The sequence below is a fragment of the Hemicordylus capensis genome, chromosome 2, assembly GCF_027244095.1.
Source record: "Hemicordylus capensis ecotype Gifberg chromosome 2, rHemCap1.1.pri, whole genome shotgun sequence".
NCBI lineage: Eukaryota > Metazoa > Chordata > Lepidosauria > Squamata > Cordylidae > Hemicordylus > Hemicordylus capensis.
The window spans coordinates 404,152,743-404,175,463 of NC_069658.1; the positions used below are offsets into that span (position 1 = coordinate 404,152,743).

General features: G+C 46.3%; 1 protein-coding gene across 2 annotated transcripts; it reads right to left on the reverse strand.

Annotated features, from left to right (window-relative positions):
* Positions 1 to 3,156: 3,156 nt before the first annotated feature.
* On the reverse strand, positions 3,157 to 8,527 carry GPR142 (G protein-coupled receptor 142). 2 transcript variants are annotated; one of them, XM_053299336.1, is made up of 3 exons: positions 8,398 to 8,527; positions 7,032 to 7,178; positions 3,157 to 4,740 (listed from the first exon to the last, which is right to left on the reverse strand). In XM_053299336.1, the coding sequence occupies exons 2-3, from the start codon at positions 7,156 to 7,158 to the stop codon at positions 3,878 to 3,880; spliced, it is 990 nt and encodes a 329-aa protein (XP_053155311.1). In that variant the 5' UTR covers positions 7,159 to 7,178; positions 8,398 to 8,527; the 3' UTR covers positions 3,157 to 3,877. The 2 variants fall into 2 exon arrangements, with proteins under 2 accessions (XP_053155311.1, XP_053155312.1); XM_053299337.1 differs by lacking the exon at positions 8,398 to 8,527 and having other exon boundaries at positions 7,032 to 7,237.
* Positions 8,528 to 22,721: the final 14,194 nt, after the last annotated feature.

The window sequence follows — 22,721 nt, forward strand, 5'->3', positions numbered from 1 at the left end:
CACTTGCAACTGAAGAGCTAGTAAAAGGATAGAGCAACACACAGCCTGGATTTCCAGGTCAAAAGAAAAGCCCACAATAGGCAAGATTCTCTATGAATGTGGAGAAGCTGCCGGCCATTGTGCAGCCCGCCCGAGCAGTGGGCTGCAATCGGGTGGGCTCTGGAGAGTCAGGATGGGTGTGACTTGCCTCTTAGGGGCCCTTTGAGGCAGTGGGCTGGGAGACAACTGTCTCCTCTTGCCTAATGGATGGTACGCCCCTGGACTACAGACAGGACAGATGTGAGACCCACAGTCGCCTGATCCCAGCTCACCCCCTCCCTCATGGCTTACAAAGGTGTGGCCAGTATTCACCCTTTTTCATCTGCAAATGGAGAAGCTGTGAGAAGCTGATGCTCTCTCAGCCAAGGACTTGCCTACTGATATTGCATGATCTTCCTTGTGCCTTGCATATCTTTGCAACTGTTCTATTGTGTTTTACCTAAGAAAACACAATGTGTTTAAGCTAAGAAACAATAGCCTGCACCCATCTATCCAGCTAGGGTGATGCAAATGTCCCTGTAAGCTTTTAAGGGTGCTTTTGTAGTTTCCTACATATATGCACTTTGCAACAGGGTAACCATGATTTTTAAAGTGTGCCACCCCAATATCACCTGAGGGTGCTTTTTGAAGTATTCTTGCAACTGCTGAGTGTTTCTTTTACCTGTAACTAAAAGCTGAGAGAGAGCCTCAGATGGAAACCATCTGTAGTATTTTGAATAAAGATCATTTTTTATTTTTGTTCTTTGCAATTTTAACCAGACTCTTTGAATGGATTTTTAACTCAGGAAAAGAGGACTGGAAAGGGGTTTACTCTGGTGCAAACATGCCTCAATTTGATTGTTCAGCAACTCTACGAAGTTTTCTCACTACGTGTAAGCTGAATGTGGAGGGTTTTTGTACTTATCCAATAGTAAAGAGAAGGAGAGTCTTCCTGGAATTCCACCCTAATCGGAGGCGGGGGGCTAAACTCTGTAATAATTGGGTGGTGGTGGATAGACTAAGATAAAACTCAGTGCTAGTCAGTTAGTAAATGTGTTTTGTATTTTCTTTTGAATTCCTGTGTGCCTTTCTTTGGTTGATTGATTAAGTGCTGTCAAGTTGATGTTGACTCTTAGTGACCACATAGATAGATTCTCTCCAGGATGATCTGTCAGTTCATATACTTAGAAGTGGCTTCAGTCTGTCGTAAAGGTTCTGGATGGTTACTTGCAAAACACTTCCCCATATGCCTCATAAGGTCATTTGCTACTGTTGAGTTGTTTTCAGAATATCTTGTTGTCTAGAGCTGCGTTGTGTGGACTCTAGCTATACAGTGCCTGTAAGTCCCAAGCCAGACAGTTCTAGTTTGTTGAAGCCATATCTAAGCCTGGTCAGTGGCTTTAGATCAGTCTTCAATTGGTGGCAGCCTACCTTGAAGGAGCAGTGTGCTCCTAGATTTGGGATCAGAGCAATCTCTCTATTGAGGGTAGATCCCAGGAAAGCATAGCATCACCCCCATTTCATCACACCCCCTAATAGCTATGCATGTTAGGTAACAATGTGTGTGTACCAAGGCCCTCTATTGGATAGTCGTGTGATGTCTGTGATGCTATTGGTGCTGAGCAACACTCTTCCCACTTATTAATTTTTAATTTTTCATAGAATTATTTAGAACTTCTCATGTGGTACCTCTTACTATGTAGCAAAATTCTTTAGAGCCGAGTGCTCTTCTGCTGTACTACTCAAGTGTAAGAGCTTTTTAAAAAGACCCCCCCTCAATTGGTGAACACAAGCAAGGCCACCACCTTCCTCCACATCAATGCCTTGCTGTTTTATCAACCTTTTGCTCTAACAATGTTAAGCAGTAGCTCTTGGAGGGTATGATGCCCTCTCCAGTGCTGCCGTGCATATTGCTGTTGATTTAAAAAGTGAAAATGACTACAATAGTCCCTGCAAGATTGTTCCATTTGCAGAAAAGCTATCCCCACCTATTGCAGGGAGACAGGGTATCATGCTGCTGGTGCTGGATTGTATATTCCAAGGGGGAAATCTGCAGGTTTTCCCCCCTGATCATCTAGAAACGCCTAACACAGACACATCACCTGCTTTGTTTCACTCCTTTGCACTAACATTTTAGAACCCCAAAGCTGCTAGTCTCCCCTCTCAGTGAACAGCTTCTTCTAGATCTCCTAATCTCTTTAGTAATGTAGAAACAAAGCCCAGGTTGCAGGTGCATGCATCCAGTCATCTACCACCTACCTACGTACACCAACCCATTCCATGCTTCCCCCAATTTCTGCCTTTGAGTAAATTTAAGAAACAGAAACCCAGAAATATTTGATCATGAACTGGATGTTTATTGTGAACTGGAGGGGCGGAAACCTGAGTTTTCATCAGTGCAGAGAGCCTCCCTCTTATTAAGCCAAAAAAATTCTCGGGCAAAAAGGGACAGTGGTGCTACTGCTGAACTCACACATCAAAAATGATAATTCCATGACCACACAGGGGCCAGAAGGAGGATAAATTGGCCCACTGGGCAGAGAAAGAAGCCAGGTAATTTTGGCTTGTTTCAAGATGGCATCATACAATACTTATCTCAGCTTTCTTCCAAGGAGCTCAGGGCAGCAAGGATGGCATTAATTCCATTTTATCCTCACCACAATCCTGTGAGGTAGGTTAGGCACAGAGAGAGACAGAGAGAGAGAGAGAGAGAGAGAGAGAGGGAGGTGTTGTGCCCATGACCCTTGGCTGCTGCTTCCAAGAGCTGCAGGGAAGGCAGGAGCTTGGCAGCCTTCCATGACAGATGAGCAGCGGCTGTGTTGCACTTTACTGCACCCCATGCCCACATGAGTGGCGGTGCAGTGGCGGCAAGAGCGGGCCATGGGAGGACTTCCCCTCCCGCATCCCAGGATGCCCCACACCGTGAGTGCAGCCACTCCTCACCCTCGGCTCACTGCTGGAAATGGCGGTGGGCCGGGGGAAGCCTCTTAACCCAGCAGCAGTCGCCCTGCCAAGGTCTCCTAGTCTCGGCTAAATGCTGGGTTAAAAAGTGGGACTTGTAAGGTCTGGATCAGTCAGGAGCCCTCCACTCCTCCCGGCACTCCAGACAACACGAGTCACCTGGGGTAACCCAGGCAGCCATGTCATGAGAACAGCCTCAGTAAGTAACTGGCCTGAGGTCACACAATGAGTTTCATGGCTGAGGGGGGATTTGAACCCTGGTCTCTCTGTGAACTACAACACGCTGGTTGACATGATCACTTACTTGGTGGCAGCTTAAAAATTCCCCATGTGATGCCCTCTAACTGTGAAGCAAGCCAGTCATCTGTAGCCTCCAGTGGCAAGGTCAACTGTGTGTTGTGTTACTGCATTCCCCACTTCCCTGGATTTCTGAGTGGTTGTAGGAGCATGGTGACTGTTGGCTCACTGAGTGGTCAAAGGCAGCAGATGATCAGCTGCCATGTTCCCCTTGGTGGAATGTTACAGAACTGTCTTTTGGGGATCTTTTGGGTTCTAGAATGATACAGAACCAACTTTCTATGTGGATGCATGTACATGGAGTTTCCCCTTCTAAATGGTTGTCTATATGCACCTAAAGTTTCTCTCTCTCACACACACCTTCTACACATATAAAAACATACATGCACAGGTACAAGTATATGCAAATATATAGGCAAGTATATGCAGACATATATCTGTAGATATGCATGAGTGTTCACTAAACCCAACAATGCAGTTACCTAACACCCTGGTCCAGAACCATATTATACACCAAACCTATCGGTTCCAGGGATCCATCAACCTATTGAGCTGTCTTTCAGCAAAACTCAGAACTGGTTGCAGAAGAAAGATAACCTTCCTAGAGTGAAGCACTATCCAAGACCCCCAGTGGTTTCAGGACTGGGTCAGAGGGGATTTCTTCCCTTAGTGATTGTTTGCATGGAAGCCTGAGAGATACCAGCACCTCCCACACAGTACGCCGGAAGGTCTTGCTGACAAAGCAATAGAGGAAGAAGTTGAGGGAGGTGTTGAGCATGGCTATCATGTTGGCAATGTCTAGAGCCAGATGTACTCCCTGGACCTGATTGCTTGAGGTCATGTAGAGGTGGTAAATCATGACAAATGTCCGTGGAGCCCAGAGGATGATGAAAACAGTGGTGATGGCCAACAGGATTGCTGTGGTTTTGCTCAGGCACCGCTTGGGCCCACCAGAGTGCCTGAGCTTGCAGATGATCATGGAATTTGTCACCAGAAAGATGCTACAGGGAATGAAGTAGATAATGAAGCAGTGAAGCCACTTCAGGACTTTGTCTATGGTGGTGGGTGGGTCATTGTCATGCCAAACGTCTAGCCACCAGTAGAAGGGGATTCCAGTGGCCAGAGAGATGGCAAACACAGCACTGATAATCTTCTGGGTCCTTGCAGGATAGGAGACAGCCCTGTACTGCAGTGGGTGGCAGAGGGCCACATAACGGTCCATGGTCAGCAGTACTGTCACCCAGATGGAGGCATGGTTGGCTGTGAACTGCAGCACATTGATGGTGTGGGCAAAAGCACCAGGAACCTCACGGGCCAGGATGGCTGCCTGCACGATGAAGCCTGCAAAGATGATGAAGACCTGAGTCAGGATGTCAGAAGCTGTGAGGGCCAGGAGGTACCAATAGGAGGATTTCTGGGTGCGGGCAGCTAGGCGGGACAGAGCAACGGCAGTCAAGATGTTAACTGGAACAAGGAAGAGAGGAAAGCAAGGCGATGAAGAGAGCACATAGATGGGATATGCAAGGAGAAAAACCACAAATAAGATCCAGGAGCATAATTAGTATCTGGCATATATGGATCTGTAAATCTGTAGTTATTCATACCAGATATAAGCAATTCCTCCACCCAAAACACCCTGACTTGTTTCTGCAAATCTTCTAGAACCTTGTAAGTTTTCAGAGTGACTGAAATGTCTGGTGACCCCCACCCTCCAAAAAAACTTGGCAACTTGGTCAGGTGACCACCTCACCTGCCCCTAATTCTGGTCCAGGTGGTGACAGCCCTGAATATGAGCTGTCTGGCCACTGGGAATGGCTTTCCTCTTTCATTGCCACTGTGGGAGCAGCATCAGTCCTATATTTAAAAATGTATGCTTCCCTTCCATTAAAAACTCCCAGTATACATCACAAGAATGCAAAAACATATTGCGAGATAATAAAATAATGTTAAAAATACCATCTCCTCCTCACTTGTGGAAGCAGGCACTCTTGTTTGTGACAATTAGGGCCCCCCGATTTAGGTCTGATTGTGCTACCTTCTCCCCTCCCCCAGTGCATCTGTGATCTTCTTCTTCACCCTTTTCAGAGCCACCTGCCTAATTTCTCTAAAGAAGAGACCCATTACAAGCTGCACCTGTCAAACTGGCAAGCCAAAAATTGCATCAGAATTCCACACATCGACATGAGATCATCACCCCCTCTAGTGCTGAGCTCTGGAAATAACACTCCAGAACAGATTACATTAGGAGGGATCTGTCCTTAACCATCTTTCCTCTCCCTGATCAATCACTCCTGGTTTTTTTTTTTTTTTCATTTGTTACCTGACAGCATGTTATGGTGTGCTGGGAATTCTCATGATAAAATGCATTCTCTAGCACTGCAGCAAATATTTCTAGCTGATGTAGATGGTGGTCACAAAGAAAGAGAAGGATCTTTTGGTGGATATGTCTTGGCAAAGTACCTTGAACAGTTTGATATTTCAGTGGCAATTATGCGGATTATATAACTTCAAAAATTCAGAAATCTTAGTGTCATCCCTATGTGCTGTTCTCCAAGTATCCCTGTTTTGCACAGCATAGGGCAATTCAAGCCCACCAATTTGCATGATAGGAAGACCACTATATTGTGATTAATCTGTGATCATATGCCACACTTTATTTTCCCATTTATAGTTTATTTTTACTTCCAATGGTTGCCACAACAAGATAAAAACTATAGAATTGCATTGAAATACATTTGATTCTCATCCCAATCTCTCATATTTCATCGTATTCTTTCACACATGGTATTGCTTCATCCTTCTTTGTGGGACTCTGCACCCCTCTGTTTATAATGCAGTAATCACTTAGCAGCATTTAGGCTTAATGTAAGGGAGTTCACTTTCTGGCAGTTTTCCATGTGCCACTTGTCAGTATGATGGATGAAAGCTACTAGAACGTAAAGGTTGGGTAACAATGAATCTCTCCACATTTGCAAGTGAAAGAAATATAAAAATGTTTCTGGTTTGGAAATCAAGTGGTGGATCTTCCTCAGTTTGCAACATATGATCCAACTGCTGCCACTTGAAACTTTGCTGTTTAAAGATTTGCTGCTTTGTTTTCTACTTGCTCAGCCACCAGCAGACACCTTGGCTTTCCATCCTCCTGAAGCAGAGCTGGTGGAAGTTCTGGCTTTTCTTAGGTTTGTTTCATGTAAGCACCCTTCCACACCCAATTCCCAAAGCTTCTGCTACTTCCTCACCCAAATCTCATCCTCATGATCCCACCCTCCTTGGCACCCAGAGCTCATAATCTGCACTGTCTTAAGGTTCTGCTTCCATTCCTCTTTCATGAGCTGTTTCTCCAACTCCTCCCTATTTTGTGTGCTTTGGTGCTGGAGAAGAATTTTGAGGAAACCATGGACAGCCAGGAAAAGAAACAAATGGATCATAGAACAAATCAGTCCAGAATCTTCCCTCGAGGCACCAATGACCAGGCTCAAACTATTGTACTTTGGATACATTATGCAAAAACCCAGCTCCTTTGAGAAGTCCATAATGCTGAGAAAAGTTGAAGGAAAGAGAAGAAGAGGACGACCAGCAGCAAGGTGGATGAATTCAATTACAACAGCAATGAATGCACCACTGAGAGACCGTAAAGGCCAAGTTGAAGACAGATCATCCTGGAGAGAATCTATCTATGTGATCGCTAAGAGTCGACACTGACTTGACAGCACATCAATCAATCAATCACCCTCTCCTTGGCACATTGTTCTTACCTGGCAGCCCCAGGCACAACAGAATACAATAGTAGATGATGGCGCCAAGACCAACACAAGGCGATGATCCTTCCTCCCCATCGAGCTCCTTTGCATTGCTGGTCCATGGCAGTTCCGTCGTGTTCATTTTCTCTCAGCCCCCGCCAGCTACAGGGGGGCAAAGGAACAAGGCATCAAGAATACCATTGAATCACAGCCTATACTATCACTTCTCCACCAAACCCCAGAACATCTGCATTAACATTCTGCTTCCACTAAACATGGGAGCAAATAATAGTATTACAAGAGGAGGGACCCATGCGGTCATTTTTGTGGCCACTTCAGGCAATTGTTGATTATGTTATAGCTCCCTTGTGTATCCTGGAGCTGGAGCTCCCTAATTTAACTATATATGGCAGGTCTTAAAAACCAGAGGAGCAAACTCTGTGTGAATGTAAGTTGAGGCTCTCTTGCTTTGCCTCCAGACTGTCATGTCCAAGATGAAGCAGGTGGTGGGAGAGGTTGGAGGCAGATTTCTTTCCCCTGGACCAGTTCAGCCTCTTCCCTCTTCAATTAGAGCAGTCAGTCAGCTGTGCTATATGAGAAACAGCATGTCTGCACATTTCCCCTAAAGGAATAAGGAAGCCATAAAAAGCTGACTGACAGAACTATGACACACACTCAAAGTCTGGGATAAGGAGCCACCTTGTAGATAGTTTGCTGGGCAGTCAGCACAGTGAGTACTAGTCCATCAGCAGCAGAAAAGGTTCCCATTCAGGAGCTGGGTGGCAGTCCAGTCTCCTGCTTGAATTTTTGTTTCATGGCACCATGACAGCCCTGTTCACATGGTCTGTGGGGGCAGCCCTTCCATCAGGCAAGCTGAGGCTGCACATTATTGGGACACCACTGAGGTGGCAAGATGCCCTTCTGCTCCTGCTTTTTAAAAAAGTGGGGGGATGGGGCGGAGGGTGCACACAAGGGGAGCCTCAGGCACAGAGAGGCCTTGAGCTGCCACTGACACTATGTTCCACACACATACAACCTGTGTACAGCATGCACACATACAGATCTGTGTACATGTACAGATACTGACATATTACATTCAACGCATGCGTAGCAGTCCTCTTCCTATTTGCACCCTGTATTTGAGAGTAGTCACTTTTAAGAAGAACGCATGCGCAGTCATTCTCACAAAACATATAGGTGTGTCCAGACACCTGTATACAATGTAATGTCTAAATAAAGCTTATACAAGTCTCAGGTTTATTCCAGCATATGTGTTCCCTTCCATGGCCTTGTGGATACATACAGTCCAAATCACATTGCCACTGACTGGACACACAGATATTCACCATCTCCCCATGGATGGATCCTGACGGAATCTTACCTTGATGCTTCTCCCACAGGAATTGCTATCCTGTAGCTGTGGATGGTGCTGTCCTTGCCAGTTCCCCCTGATTAGGCGACTACACGGTGCATTGCCTCCTCCGCACACCCAACCTGTTCTTGACAGCCAGCCCTGAGAGAGGAAGAGGAGTGTGGAACAGGCTGAGTGAGCAGCTAGAGAGCTTGGAAGAGGGAGGAGCAGGCTGAGCAGCAGGTGCATGCTTGATGTAGACTGCAGTCTATGGAGAGTGTGTGATTGGGCAGGCTCAGCATAGGTGGAAAACTGGCCGCCAGGGGGCACCATAATCATTCTTCGATGCAGCAGACTTGTCTGTCTGTGGAGAAACTGAGAAAATGAAAGACAATTGCCCATACCTTGAGCAACGGCCTAGCAAATGCATATAATAGAAGCCTGACTGCTGCTTTCTCAGCCTTGGAAGTGGGATTAGGAGCAGAGCAGCTGTAGAAGTGAGATCTGCCTAGGCTTCCTGCCTGCTATGTCTGTGCTGAAAATCACCCGCCGTAATTTCCCCCATAAGGTTCCAAATGCAGGTTGGCTTTTTTAAAGCACCCCATCCCTGCCACATCACCATTCTCCAGGGGCGTAACTACTATTAGGCAAGGGGAGGCGGCTGCCTGGGGCCCCCCACGCCTCGAGCGGCCCCCCCAGAGGCAAGTCACATGACTATATATTGTGAAGTGTGTGTGTGTTTGTATCAGCAAGGGGCCCATTTTAAAATTTTGTCTCTGGGCCCACTCCAGCCTTGTTATGCCCCTGCCATTCTCAATACCCCGCAGAGCAGGTTTTCCCTGGGAAAAGCAGCCACTGGATTGTTATTGCATGTATTTGCATGTAACACAATTCCAACCATACATGTAATTAAAATATGAAACACCCTGACTGAAGAATTTGTCATCCAGACTCAAGAAAGCCATATGTTGAGTCTGCAACCCTATATGCACATTTGCGTGAGAATAAGCCCCATTGAACACAGTAGGAGGACTTGGGTCCGAGGAGACATGTATACATTTGCACTGTGAATTTAACAGTAGCTATTGCAAAACACACACACACAAAGCAACATACTAACATATTGAAGCACAAAGGGCACAGAAGAGGGATGATCTGAACAGGCCCTCCTTTCCCCCCACCCTATTCTCAGGTGGCAAAAAGAACAATGATTAACCTTCTTAATTCACTCTTAAGAGGACACCAGTGTGGGTTGCTTCTGCAGCTGAGTTTTAATATAACATTAGGAAATCAAAGTGTCTAGTGTAACTTGTGAAACAAATGGTTAAATGTGCATTATTTTGTTTTTCAGGACTTGGAAAGTCACATACTATTCCAATATGTTAGCTACAGTTAGGGCACTTCATACATGGAACATAGTCCAGCACAGTCAGATGCACCTACGACCTAATACAGTAAGATGTGCCACCATCAGCTGCAGTGGGGGCAGAGAGCCAGGCTGCAGTAGTGAGCATGAATTGTCCCATTTGCTAAGAAGGTTTGCCTTGGTTTGCCATTCGATGAGTGACTACATGTGAGTACTGTCTGCTGTGCCATCGCTCCGTGGTTAAGTATGTGCTTGGCATGCAGAAGGTCTCAGGTTCACTCCCTGGCAGCATCTCCAGGTAGGGCTGAGAGAGACCTTGGAGAGCCACTGCCAGTCAGTGTAGACAATACTGAGCTAGATGGACCCCAAGGGTTTGGCGCTGTATAAGGCAGCTTCTTATGCTCCTTTGTGCCTCCCTGTGCCCACCAAAACAGTGCAAATGTGCTGGATTGTGACTGTGACAAACATTCTAGTCCCAGTCCACCTCCGTGTAGGAAGAAAAGTGCCCACTGTCACCTTGAAGCACGACATATGTTTGTTCTGCAGGAAGCAACAAATGGGGGAAACTGTTGCATATGTAACCCCCACCATTATTACCCACATTATTGTTAGCTTGTGGTGTGGATTAACAATGGAATTTGGTGACTAAAGAATGCAGTGATCTTCCCTCCAATTATGTGCAAACCGGCTGCAAATCGAGCCGGTTCACCATTGAACTGGGCTGGTTTGAGGACTCACCCTCGAGCTGGACTGGGCCCAGTTCGGGTTGATCTCGAGCCAAATCCCCCCAAACTGGCTAAGAGCCAGTTCGGGGTTTCTAAGTTTTTAAAAAAGAAATTTTTAACACTCACCGCCAGGTCTGACTTGGCGGCCGCGGGTGTGTGTGTGTCTCTGCCATCTCCCCTTCCCTGCACTGGCCTTCTCCCATTCTAAAAAGGGCCAGTTCGGCTCATTTTTTGATTGTCCCGGCCCTTCTGCTGGTAGCAGCAGCCATTTTGGAGGCCACCACTCATGCCCAATGGGCCTCTGTGTGGCCTGGGTCATGACCTCCAAAATGGCCACGGCCACCGGAGGAAGGGCTGGAGCATCCCCAAAATGGTCCGAACCGGCCCTTTTTAGAATGGGACTCTTTTTTTTGGTTGGGTTTGACTTTCAGTGGTATGGGCCCCACAATCAGACTGTAGCTTAGTAAGAGAGGAGCCTTGCTTCTGATCATGTCACCCCTTCTTACTGCTCACACACTTCACTGGTTCTTGCTGAATATTCTCTCACGTAAATAGTACTAGGTGTTCAGCAGCGATCTGATGGACTGATATGGAGCTTTGCACTCACTATCCCAAAGCAAACAGGAAGCTTCAGCTCAGATGGTGGAAAAACCCCAGCAATGGAAAAAATGCCATCCTGTCTCTTCCCTCGCCCCCCACAAATCTGGAGTAAAGAGGATCAAGTAAAGAGGCTTCTTTGGGTATGAGTGAGAAGTAGTCAGATATGACTGTAATGGAGTGTCCAGAACAGTAATGTTCATACCACTTATAACTGATGGCTCCACAGAGAGAAGGTGTCGCCCACCTTGAATCTCATGACCTGACACCTTTTGGCCAGAGACAGGAATAATGACTGATGTGATGCGCAGCCTACTGTCACTGTAATGGTCTACTCCACACTGGGATTGTTGTGGATTTCAAAGCAAGCTCTGATGTGGCTTTGAGGCAGCAGATGTGGAAGGAGCATTTCCACGGGTTTCTTCATTGTTTCCATCCTGACTCCTCACTTGCGTCTCAGTTCTGACTTCTGGCTTGGCTCATGACTTCCATCCTGATTCTTTCTTTGACACTAGTCCTGGCTCCTGGCTCGCCTTTTTATCCTGTCTTCTGATTCCTCTGCCGTTGCTGCCAGTAGCCCAGTCTTGACACCTGGGCCTAAATTCTAAGTCCTGTACTTTCTGGAAGGACTGGGGACAGATCTCTTTATCCCCCAATCATTTATCTTAATTTTGCAGGGATGAAGAAAAGCGTAAAAAGGTTTGAGAGGGAATAGTTTAGGAGCACTTTCGACACATTAAATCAAAACGTGACTTTTTGACAGCATTCAAAAGTAACAACAAACTGGGTTATTGTTATGAGAATGCACCACAGTGAGCCTCAAGTTCATGTATTACATCTCACCTTCCCCCTTCCTTGCATTTGAGGGGAGGAAATCTGAAGCTTCCATTCATAGCTGGTAGCAAACCACAGTTTCCCATTTTGTCAGAGATGGGAAACTGTAGTTTGTGAAATCTACAGTCAGCTAACAAACCAGGCTATCAAACCACAATGTGATCCTGATCTGTTAAGTAGCTATAATTTGCACAAACCACTGTTTTCTATATTCACAGAAAATGGAAAACTGTGATTTATTAGAAGCTGCAAACAGAAGCTTTAAACGTTCTCTCCTCTTCATTTTTTGTTACCACTGATAATGGATGTAATGTCCAAACCCAACATATATCGGCTTATTCTAACCTACTTGCCAAAGAAAACCCAGACTCTGAAACTGCTTTCTCCCTCCCTCCAGCACTCCACTGGTTGCTACTGGAGGGTAGAAAGAGAGAGTGTGGGTGGGTGAGCGAGTGAGTGAAAGGAAGCACACTGATGATTGCACAGCTTTGCTGTGGGGAGAGGCTAGCTGGCAAAGCAGCTGCCCTCATCACCCACGGAAGCAAGCAGGCTCCAAGTTACAGCCACTGTGTGGCCCAGAGAGGGCTGGTGATGATGGGGATGAAGATGGAATCTGGGCCAGACCTGCAAGCGGGGTGGGCCACTGATGAAGGCTGGAGAAACCATGGTTGGCAGAGGAGGAGGTGGGGTGGGGCAGCAGTCCCGGATGGGTGGGTGATGCCCAGAGCAGAGGGGTGGGGCAAGGTGCCCTCACTCGCACCCCCATGGCATACCCGTTGCCTCACCTTGCCTCGTGGGTGAGCCACACATGTGTGTACTTATATGTAACTCTCTCTACATATTTGTCCTAGGTGTGCCATGGAATGTGCATCTTGGCAAGCCATCTGATTGGCAGTGGAGGTAAGGTACTCAGTGTGGGGAGGGGAGGGGAGGGGGAGGGCAAGAGGGAAGGCGAGGGGGGAGAGCAAGGGGGAGGGGAGGAAGGGCGAGAGAGAGTGGGGCAAGGGGAGGAAGGGCAGGAGAAAATTGGCTGGGAGGGGGAGGGAGGGCAGGAGAGTGGGGCAGGAGGGAGGGGGGAACAACCGGCCCCAAAGAGCGCACAGATGCTCTGTGCGGGTCGGCTAGTAATGGTATATTAGATGTTAAACCATATGTGCTGCTATTAACATACTGGGGACAGATACCCACACTTATTTTTGTGTGTGGAGACTGCAGTTATCACAGGATTGCCTGGTCATCTGAAGCATTCACCAGATGCTGACTTCCTCTCTCTTTCCACCAACTGCAAACAACTGCAACACTCAGAGCAGAGATCCTAGGAGGAGAAGAAAGAAAGAAAGAACTAACAACTTTGAAGGAAGCAGCAGGAGAATCGACAATCAGCAGGGATGGTCACTTTTTTAAAAAATGTCAACCACTTTATAGAAACCCTGCACATTTTGTGGCGGCGGGGGGTGGGGGGGGGACACCTTGCCAAGCACTTTGCCCCCTGGTTCTCACCACCTGCAGGTGTGAGAGAGACAGGCAGTCAGAGCTGGGCTACACAGAAGCAGCCTCCTCAGAGATGGCGAATGCAGAGTGGCTTCCGACAGAGAATAATTTGGACGGGGCCCAGGGGAAGGTGACCCTGTCTGAAAAGAGGCCAGCACGGCTCTTGCTCAGCCATGGCAATGGTGAGTCCTTCCTCCTGCTGCCCTCTGGCACTAGGAGGCCTCTCATCCCAAAGAGGCACACAGGCTTCACCAGCCTGCATTCATGGCCCCAGGCCTTTTCTCTCCCTATGCATCCTCCCCACCCGCCACCCTGCTTTCCCCTGTATGGCTGTGCGCACTGCCTCGGCAAGCTGTTGTTTTTCACTGCAGCAGTTAAATGAGCCATTGGCAGATGGACTGTCAGGCAATTAAGCCCACAAATGGAAGCAGGGCCGAGCACTGTTGCCACTAGTAATACAAGAATCCATATTTGCCCAGTTCGGTGCACTTACTTAGCGGCAGATAGTGGTGTGTGCAGGGTGACAATGCAGCCACACTCAACATCTAAAAAGGTCAAAGGGCCACCTTGCTTCTCATCTGTGTGTTTCTCTCTCCAATCTTGTCCCTGACTAATGGAGCAAAGTAGAGGCACCTTTTCAAAGTGGCAATTCTCTTTATTGAGCAGGGGGAGAGCAACTGGCCCTATCCGTCCCCAGCACATTACCCCTCCAGTGACTGTTGCTGGTGTCTGTCTTATGTTTCTTTATAGGTGGTGAGCCCTTTGGGGACAGGGAGCCATTTCATTTATAGCCATGTATACTGCTTTGGGAACTTTTGTTGAAAAGCAGTATATAAATATTTGTCTTATTCGTATCTCCACACTGTCAACTGAGAATGCTCTTATCCAGAGCCAATGTTTTATTTCTCTGTTTAAAAAAAGGAATTTGGTGTTTTTGAAGGGGCTAGTCTTACTGCAGGGAAGATTGCTTTGCTAGAGAGGAGGTAGCTGTACAATTGTCTGCAGCAGGGGTCTTTTCCTCAAAATTAAGAAGGATTCTACAATTGCAACCCAGCCCATTATTCTCCTAGCTTTCTCACCGTATGAAGCAGGAACAGGACTAATAGCCACATCACAGCCCCATAGTACAGACTACCCCACACACCTACACTTATTGCAATGCTTAAAAAACCTAATCCCAACCATTATTCCAGCAATACTACTACTAAAGCCAATTTCTTATTCAGCACATTCATGATGTACCCCACACTGTGAACACCCCTAATTTTGGGAAAGCTTTGTAGAGATGCATCAGGCAGAAATGCCTCAGGGGCATCTCTACCATGTGATTGGGGAAGTGCACCCATGAATTGCTGCCTGGAGGCAGCCCTCTCCAGTCCAATGTTGAGCTGCAAGACCAAGGCAAAGTGTAGGTGCATGGAGTCTCATTTCTATAGCAGCATAATATATAACATAATATATACAAAACATTTACAGCTTGTATAGCACAGAAGTTAAGATGGGCCTTGACTTGCAATTTCCATGTTTTTTAAAGTAGGATTGAAAACTGAAAGCACCTTAACTCTCATCTTAAACCAAAGGGTTTTGGATTATTGAAATTCCAGTCTTTTAGAAAAGGAAAATCGAATTGGTCACTGTGGGAAACAGAAGTATAACAGTTTCTCTTACGCACGGTGGCTAAGTGGAGTTTCCAGTTAGAGTGTTGGACTAGGACTGGGAAGACCTGAGTTTGAATGATTCGAACTCGAATCACCATTCAACCATGAAACTCACTGGGTAACTCTGGGCCAGTCATGTATCTCTCAGCCTAACCTACCTCACAGGATTGTTGTGAGGATAAAAATAAGCATGTACACCACTCTGAGCTCCTTGGAGGAACAGCAGGATATAAATGTAATTAATAATAATAATAATAATATTCAGAGGCAGTATACCTTTGGTATAGAATGTTCATGTCTAAAGGCAGAATTCTAGTTGCTCCTAGTGGGTAGTATATGTCTGATGCAGAACCTACATGTCCAGAGGCAGCCCACCACTGCCTTGTGTACCCTCACCCGTCCATTCACCAGCTTGATGGCACTTCATATGTCCTTGCAAGACCCCTGGCCACTTAGCTGCCACCTTGTGCACCCTAGCAAGTTCTTCTGCTGTCTTGCCCCTGCCTTGTATGCCCTCACAAATTCTTCCACCCCCTCGCTGCAATGTTGTGGACCCTCGGAACTCCCTCCTCCACCCTGCCACTGCACAACCCTCAGGAACAGATTTATACAACTGGAAATGGCAAAAACATCACTTCTCCCTCGGTGCCGCTGGGGAAAGAAGCCTTCAGTAGAGAGATGCTGAAGATGTCTTGAGGACCTGCAGGGACAGAGGGCTGCACGTCATGTCAGCCACTGACACTACTATAATGCTGTCTAATACCAAGTTCAGCCAAACGGAAATTTGAATAACATAAAACTTGGACAAATTAGAAAAGAAACTACTAACATGATAACCTGGCTGTTTTGCCAGCCTCCAAAACCAGCCATTTGGCTTCCTAAATGACCTACTGAGGCTGTCCGCACCAGCAGCCCTCCCAGGCTTGGGCAGCCCTTCATAGGTAGGGCTCCTTGTATGAAGCGTTGAGATCGAGGCCTGGGTAAAATGGCATGAGTGCACCCTTTAACCCAGGTACAGGGTTGTATGAATGCTTGGGCTGCACACAGCCTGAGTAGACACAGAGCTGGGCACCTAGAGCACCCGATTCGCGCAGGAATCCCTCACTGCACTCTGCTTGCTATGTGGTGCATTGTGGGATATCTGGAGGCCAGGATGTATTTTCCTGGCCTCCAGAACACCATGCAGCTGACAACAGCGCTGTTCATGGGCGGGGTGTGTGTGTGAGCCACACGACTGGGATTGTTGCTGGATTGCCTGGGGGAATGTTGGTGATCTAACATGCCGCCGCCACCCCTCCCCAGCCCAGCAAAAGGTGGTGTGACCTTTTTTTGTTTGACTGTTTCTCAGCTGGGTACTACAGCTTCCCCCCCGCCCCCACCAATCAATGACCTATATGTCCCGACTGTGCAGTATGGCTTTTTCAGTGCCAGTCAATGACCTATATCTCCCAGCTGTACAATATAGCTTTAGTACTGCCAATGTCCTACATCTCCCACCCATGCAATAGAACCTTTTTACAGCCAGTCGTGTGCATGAAGCTGTCCCATAAATTGAGCCTCATGCCACCCGATAAAATCTTGCATTAACAATATGTACGTACGTTTAATCATACATGATAGATATTAAAATATTTTAAAAGGGGTTAAGATGCAAGTTAAACTGCTTTCAGTTTTCACTCATGCTCTAAAAAGAGTGGAAATGGCAAGTAAGTGGCCCACCTTAACTTCTGTGCCATATAATCACTAAAGGCTTTGTATAGTCTCATATGTTGCGCTGTTTTAGAAATGAGGCTCCATGCACTCAGACTTTGCCTTGGCCTTTCAGCTCTAGATTGAGCTGAAAATACTATACCTGGGCTGGAGAGGGCTGTATCCAGGCAGAAATTCAACAAGTGAAGCTTTTCTGGCCACTTGTTAGAGATCGCCCTGGTAAACGTACAGGAAGACATAAAAGAGGCACAGGAGCTTCGCCAGGATATAACTCTTCCTGGCTTAGTGTCTTGTGTTACAACCAGATGATCCTTTGTCCTTTCTGTGGCTCAAAAAAGTTGTTGCATTGTCATCTACCAAAATGAATGAGAAAGGTTTACTGGAGATGAAGCTGCTTCTGCATGTGCCTTTTCTTCCTGGACATTTACCAGGTGGAATTTGGGGGAAGCACTATAGCTTTTAGCAGGACCACATAACATAATGTCCGGGGTCTGGATCTGGCCTTCAGGGACTTTTTTGCTGGCCCACCCAGAAAGGCACAATATTAGCGTTGCCTAGGTGACCCATATCTTATTGGAGATTTCCCCATTAAATGGCTCAGCTCGCCCACCATGAGGCCAAAATCTGCAGCCTTGGGATCTCTAGATGCACAGCTAGCCGTTACTAGCCACCATGAGTCACTCAGAAAGGTCTGACATTAGAATCTGTAACTTTGGGATCTCCAGGTTATACAACTAGTGGTTGTCAGTCAAGCCAAGGCACCAGTAACCTCCAGTTTGCAGGTTCTAGCCTGCCCCATGGTGGGTGACTGGTGCCTTTTAAATGTTTAGCGGAACCCCACCCCCCCATAAGATATGGGTACCTAGGGGAAGCCAGTGTTGGACCTTTCTGTGGGGCTCGCTGTGGCTAGAACTGCTGGTTAAGACCTTGGCACTTTCCAGGAAGGGCCCATGACACTTGGGCAATCCAGTCTACATTATAATGGATGTGCTTGCTTGAAAAAGAGTCACACCAGCCACAAAACACCCTGCTTTGAGTGCTGCTCGTCTGTGGCGTCCCTGCAAGAGGAATTATACTTGAGGAAAGACATTGTGATCCCATGCTGCCAACGAGGAACAACTCAACAACTGTGCACTTATTGCCTGGGAAAGAAAATCAAATGGATAAGCCCTGGAAGGGTTAATAACTCACGGCCACCCTCATTGGGAGCATTTAGTTCATGGTGTACAGATACCACTTGGGTCAAGCGCTTTACCTAGAGTAATGTCACTACCTTACCTTGGTAATGTTATACCAATAAGTCGATAAGTCAGTGATGCAATGCACATGTTAACTCCAAACTCTCAACGAAATTAATTAATGCTCAGGAGCCGCTGGCTGATGCCATGAAGTTTATTGGCCTCTGAGAAGAATCAGGTGTTCCCCCTTCTCTCCCCCCACCTCCCTCACTCGTTATCTCTCCACCAGTCAGGGAACTGTGTGTTATCACATCTAAGGAACTTAGCTGGGGAACCAAGGTTTTCATCAGTGCTCATTTGTTTTTACTTAACTCAGGATGGTGTGTCATACCGAAATGTCTTATGGTTTTATGTTTACCAATGTTTAGTTTTTCTTTGCACAATAAAAGGTCTTTTGGTTGAGAATGTTATACCATCTAAATTGTGCAACAGACCAGTCCACCCTTCTGTGGCCTAGTAATAGTCTAGAATTGTGATGCAGATGCTTAGGGATGATTGCCAACAAACTCAGCCAGTCTCAGTGGCTTCCTACTTGCCCTTGCCCTTGGATCCCAAGGACCCTCGTTATCTGATTCAGCCATTGGCAGTTAAGCAAGGGCAGGTGTTCCAGCAGTATTGGCTTGCCCATTACGGAGACAGTGGCAAATAACACTTGAAATCTTTTGTTCCCAGTGTGAACAGCAACAGAGACTATGACAGAGTTTTGCCATTCGGCACCTGCCTCAGCTAACCATAGGTTCTGAGAAAGAAGAAAAATAAGCTAGCAGACCGCACTGTCAGTTTTAAGAGTGAGCTGCTATCTGTTGTCAAGACGATGAGTTGCTTTAGAGCAGGCATCTTTCCCCTGTATTGCACCAGCTAATTGGGCTGTGTGGTGGATGGAAAGACTGGATCTGCAGTCCATGCATGCAGCCACTAGGAGGCGCTCATAGTCCAAAAACTAATTTCATGAAGTCTTTTGTCTGGTAATTCAAGATTAGGGAAACTGCTCAAGGGTTATGCTCCTCCTTCTCCCTCCCTAGTAAATGAGAAGTTAAAGTAAACCCCTTATTGTTCCCCCTTAAAGTTGCAACAAGAGCAGTAGTAAAATTAATACTGAAATGAATGGGGATATCAGATTTTTTGTGTGTACTAAGGGCCACATCAGATAACAATTTTCTTGTATGGGAGAAAATTGATGGGTGCTTATTTGTCAAATACACACACCTTTTCCTACATGGAAGTGATATTTGTGTTTGAAGAATCATGATTCTTTAAATGGCCCTGAGATTTTCAGTAACTGTTGATTACTGTTGTTAGTTTTATTTTTCAGTGACTATTGAAGAATGTTTACTTTTGTTAATTCTCTAGTTTGAGCTAATCCACTTCTGAAATTGTCATATTTATTATTATTTATTATTATTATTTTTTACATTTATATCCCGCTCTTCCTCCAAGGAGCCCAGAGCGGTGTACTACATACTTGAGTTTCTCTTTCACAACAACCCTGTGAAGTAGGTTAGGCTGAGAGAGAAGTGACTGGCCCGGAGTCACCCAGCTAGTTTCATGGCTGAAGGGGGATTTGAACTCAGGTCTCCCCGGTCCTAGTCCAGCACTCTAACCACTACACCACATTGGCTGAATGAATGAATGAATGAATGAAGTGACTGTTAAATATTAATGCGATAATTTTGTGAATGAAGAATATGACCTGTGATCACGTAAAGTTTTATAAGCTGATCAAATATTAATGAACTGAAATATAGAACCAATCAAATGAATTGTTAATCAATAAACCAAAAATACTAGTTAGTTTGTTAACAATTTAACTTGATTGGTTCTATAAATATTCACTTCTTAATAAAGATGCAAACTAATCAACCTTAGAAACTCACAGCTAACCAGATTTACTGAAATCTCATTCAAAGAGACTGTAAGTTTCTGGAAATGAATCTTTGGATTGATTAGTAATCAGAAAAAGCCCATCTGGTACTGGGTCTGCCTCTTTAGGGTCAATTAAGGCAGATTAGTTACCCTTTTGCACTCTTTAACCACTCAGTCACATTCACAATGTGGATAGCAAAGGGGTGGATTTCTCCGTCTTTGTAATGCTTGTTTGTTAGTGAAGTGGGGGCAAGAATTTGTTTTAGTGATGGTGTGCATAGAATTGGCAGGGGATTAGCTTTTCCAGATTAATCAACAAGCACATAGATCTAGCTATAATCTTGCTGCAAGAGAGGGATGTGACAAGTTGTGCCAGAACGTGGACAGGGATGTGCATAAGAACAGGATGCACATACAGCTTGCCATGCATTTGGATACTCTCTCTGATGCACATTTGAATGTGGATCCAATGTTTGCTCATGGTTCTTGATTGATCCAGCAAGCACAGAATGAGCATGTAGCTCAGCCGTAGGAGAGCACCTGCTTTGCACACAGAAGGCCCCCAGCGTCAATCCCTGGCATTGCCAGGTAGGGCTAGGAAAGACTCCTGCCTGGAACCTGCCTGGAGAGCTGCTGCTAGTCAGTGGGGACTAGTCTGAGTCCCCGTTTGATCTCTATGCTTTTAGGAACATGGGAACATAGGAAGCTGCCATGTACTGAGTCAGACCATTGGTCTATCCAGCTCAGTCTTGTCTTCACAGACTGGTAACGGCTTCTCCAAGGCTGCAGGCAGGAATCTCTCTCAGCTCTGTCTTGGAGATGATGCCAGGGAGGGAACTTGGAGCCTAGATGCTCTTCCCAGAGCGGCTCCATCCCCTGAGGGGAATATCTTACAGTGCTCACACTTCTAGTCTCCCTTTCATATGCAACCAGGGTGGAACCTGCTTACCACAAGACCAGCTCTTCTCTCTTTTCTTTGCCCCCAAAGAAATAATGACCCAGAATTAACAAAGCAAGTGCTGTTCCCAGTGAGTAAACATGTTCCAAGTATTCTGGGCGCACACAGAAGCCAGCAGCAGCTCTGGAACAAATGCCAAGATGATATCATCACTGTCATAAAGATAAAGTTCTGTCCTTAAATTGGTGTCAGTTTACAAAACCCAGCTACCCCCAGGGGGCGCCCTGGAGCCTAGGTAGGCCAAGGGTCTAGGTAAGCCAAGAAGGCAGAGTCTTATGTTCAGAAGCCTGTTTGGCATGATGGAGTCTAGGGGTTGTGACTTTGTGGGTGGTTGCCGGTGAGGACCTTTGCCAAATCTAAATTGGTTGCTTATGCCCCTTGTATATTAAACCCACCATTAATATGTATTAGTCGACACATAAATATACATTGGGAGAGTGGGGATTATAACACTCCCCCCACCCCCCGCCACAAACCACAATGGTAGTTTGGAGAGGGAAACAGGCAATCAGGACTAATAGCTCCTTGAGCCATTTCACACATGCCATTTTGTGAATATAGTTGAAACGCATATGTCCAGTGCAAACCATATATGAGGTCCCCATCTTATGTACAGGGTGCCTTGCAAAAGTGTCACCAGACTGCTGTGAATACTTGTAAAACAAACTCTCACACTGCCCTGTCTCTGGAGGAGAAATGCCACCTATAGGCCATCAGAGGCCCTGGGGGGGAAATGTGCTTACAAAGTGATTTCCGATTCGCTGCCTGGGTGGGAATTACTTTTTGTGTATGTGAACTTAGGTCGTCAGTAACCCCCACCCCCACCTCCACCCCGCCTCTTGGCATGTGGATCCCCTGCTAACTGGGCAAAGAGGTACCTTTTACTGTGGTGATTCTCTTTATTTAGCAGGGGGAGAGTAACTGGCCCTATCCAGCCCCAGCACAGCATCCCTCCAGTGACTGTTGCTGGTGTGTGTCTTATGTTTCTTTTTAGAATGTGAGCCCTTTGGGGACAGGGAGCCATCTTATTTATTTGTTATTTCTCTTTGTAAACCGCCCTGAGCCATTTTTGGAAGGGCGGTATAGAAATCGAATTATTTCTTGTTTACACAGTCAGACAGGTGTTATTGACTGGTTTGTTTTATCCAGACATCGAGTCCTTCCCAAGGACCTGGGATGGCTGGATTTTATTGTCAATTGTTATAGATATCGTCGCAGAATATAGGCTGGTCCCAGTAAAGCTGCTTTTTGTAATTGGCTGATGGTGATTTCTGTGGCCCCTATGGTGTTGAGGTGCTCTTCAAGGTCTTTTGGAACTGCACCCCGGGCGCCAATGGCCACTGGGATTATTTGGGTCTTTTTCTGCCACAGCCTTTCAATTTCAATTTGTAGATCTTTGTATTTGGTGATTTTTTTCTATTTCTTTTTCTTCTATTCTGCTATCCCCTGGTATTGCTATGTCGATTATTTTGACTTGTTTTTCTTTCTTCTCGACTACAGTGATATCTGGTGTATTGTGTGACAGATGTTTGTCTGTTTGTAGTCGGAAGTCCATTATTATTATTATTATTATTATTATTATTATTATTATTATTATTATCTGCCCAAACATCATCCAATCCCTTGGCACTATGAAGCCTCTTCTCCCCTTACCATCAGCCTTCCACAGCCTATTTGTGTGTTTCAGAGCCTGTTTTCCTGTGCTTCTTTTCACTCTGGCTCCAATTAGTTGTGCAGGCTGTCCTTCAGGAAAGAAGGAGGCCCACACAGCCAGCTCCTCCACCTCTCTGCAGTATCGCTGACTGAAGAGAGACTCCTCTCCCGAATGTAAGAACGTGTGCAGGAGTGCGGCCGGAGTGGGGTGTGGAACTGCCGGTCCACTGGACCCGCAGTTCTGCGTAACGTATGACCTGG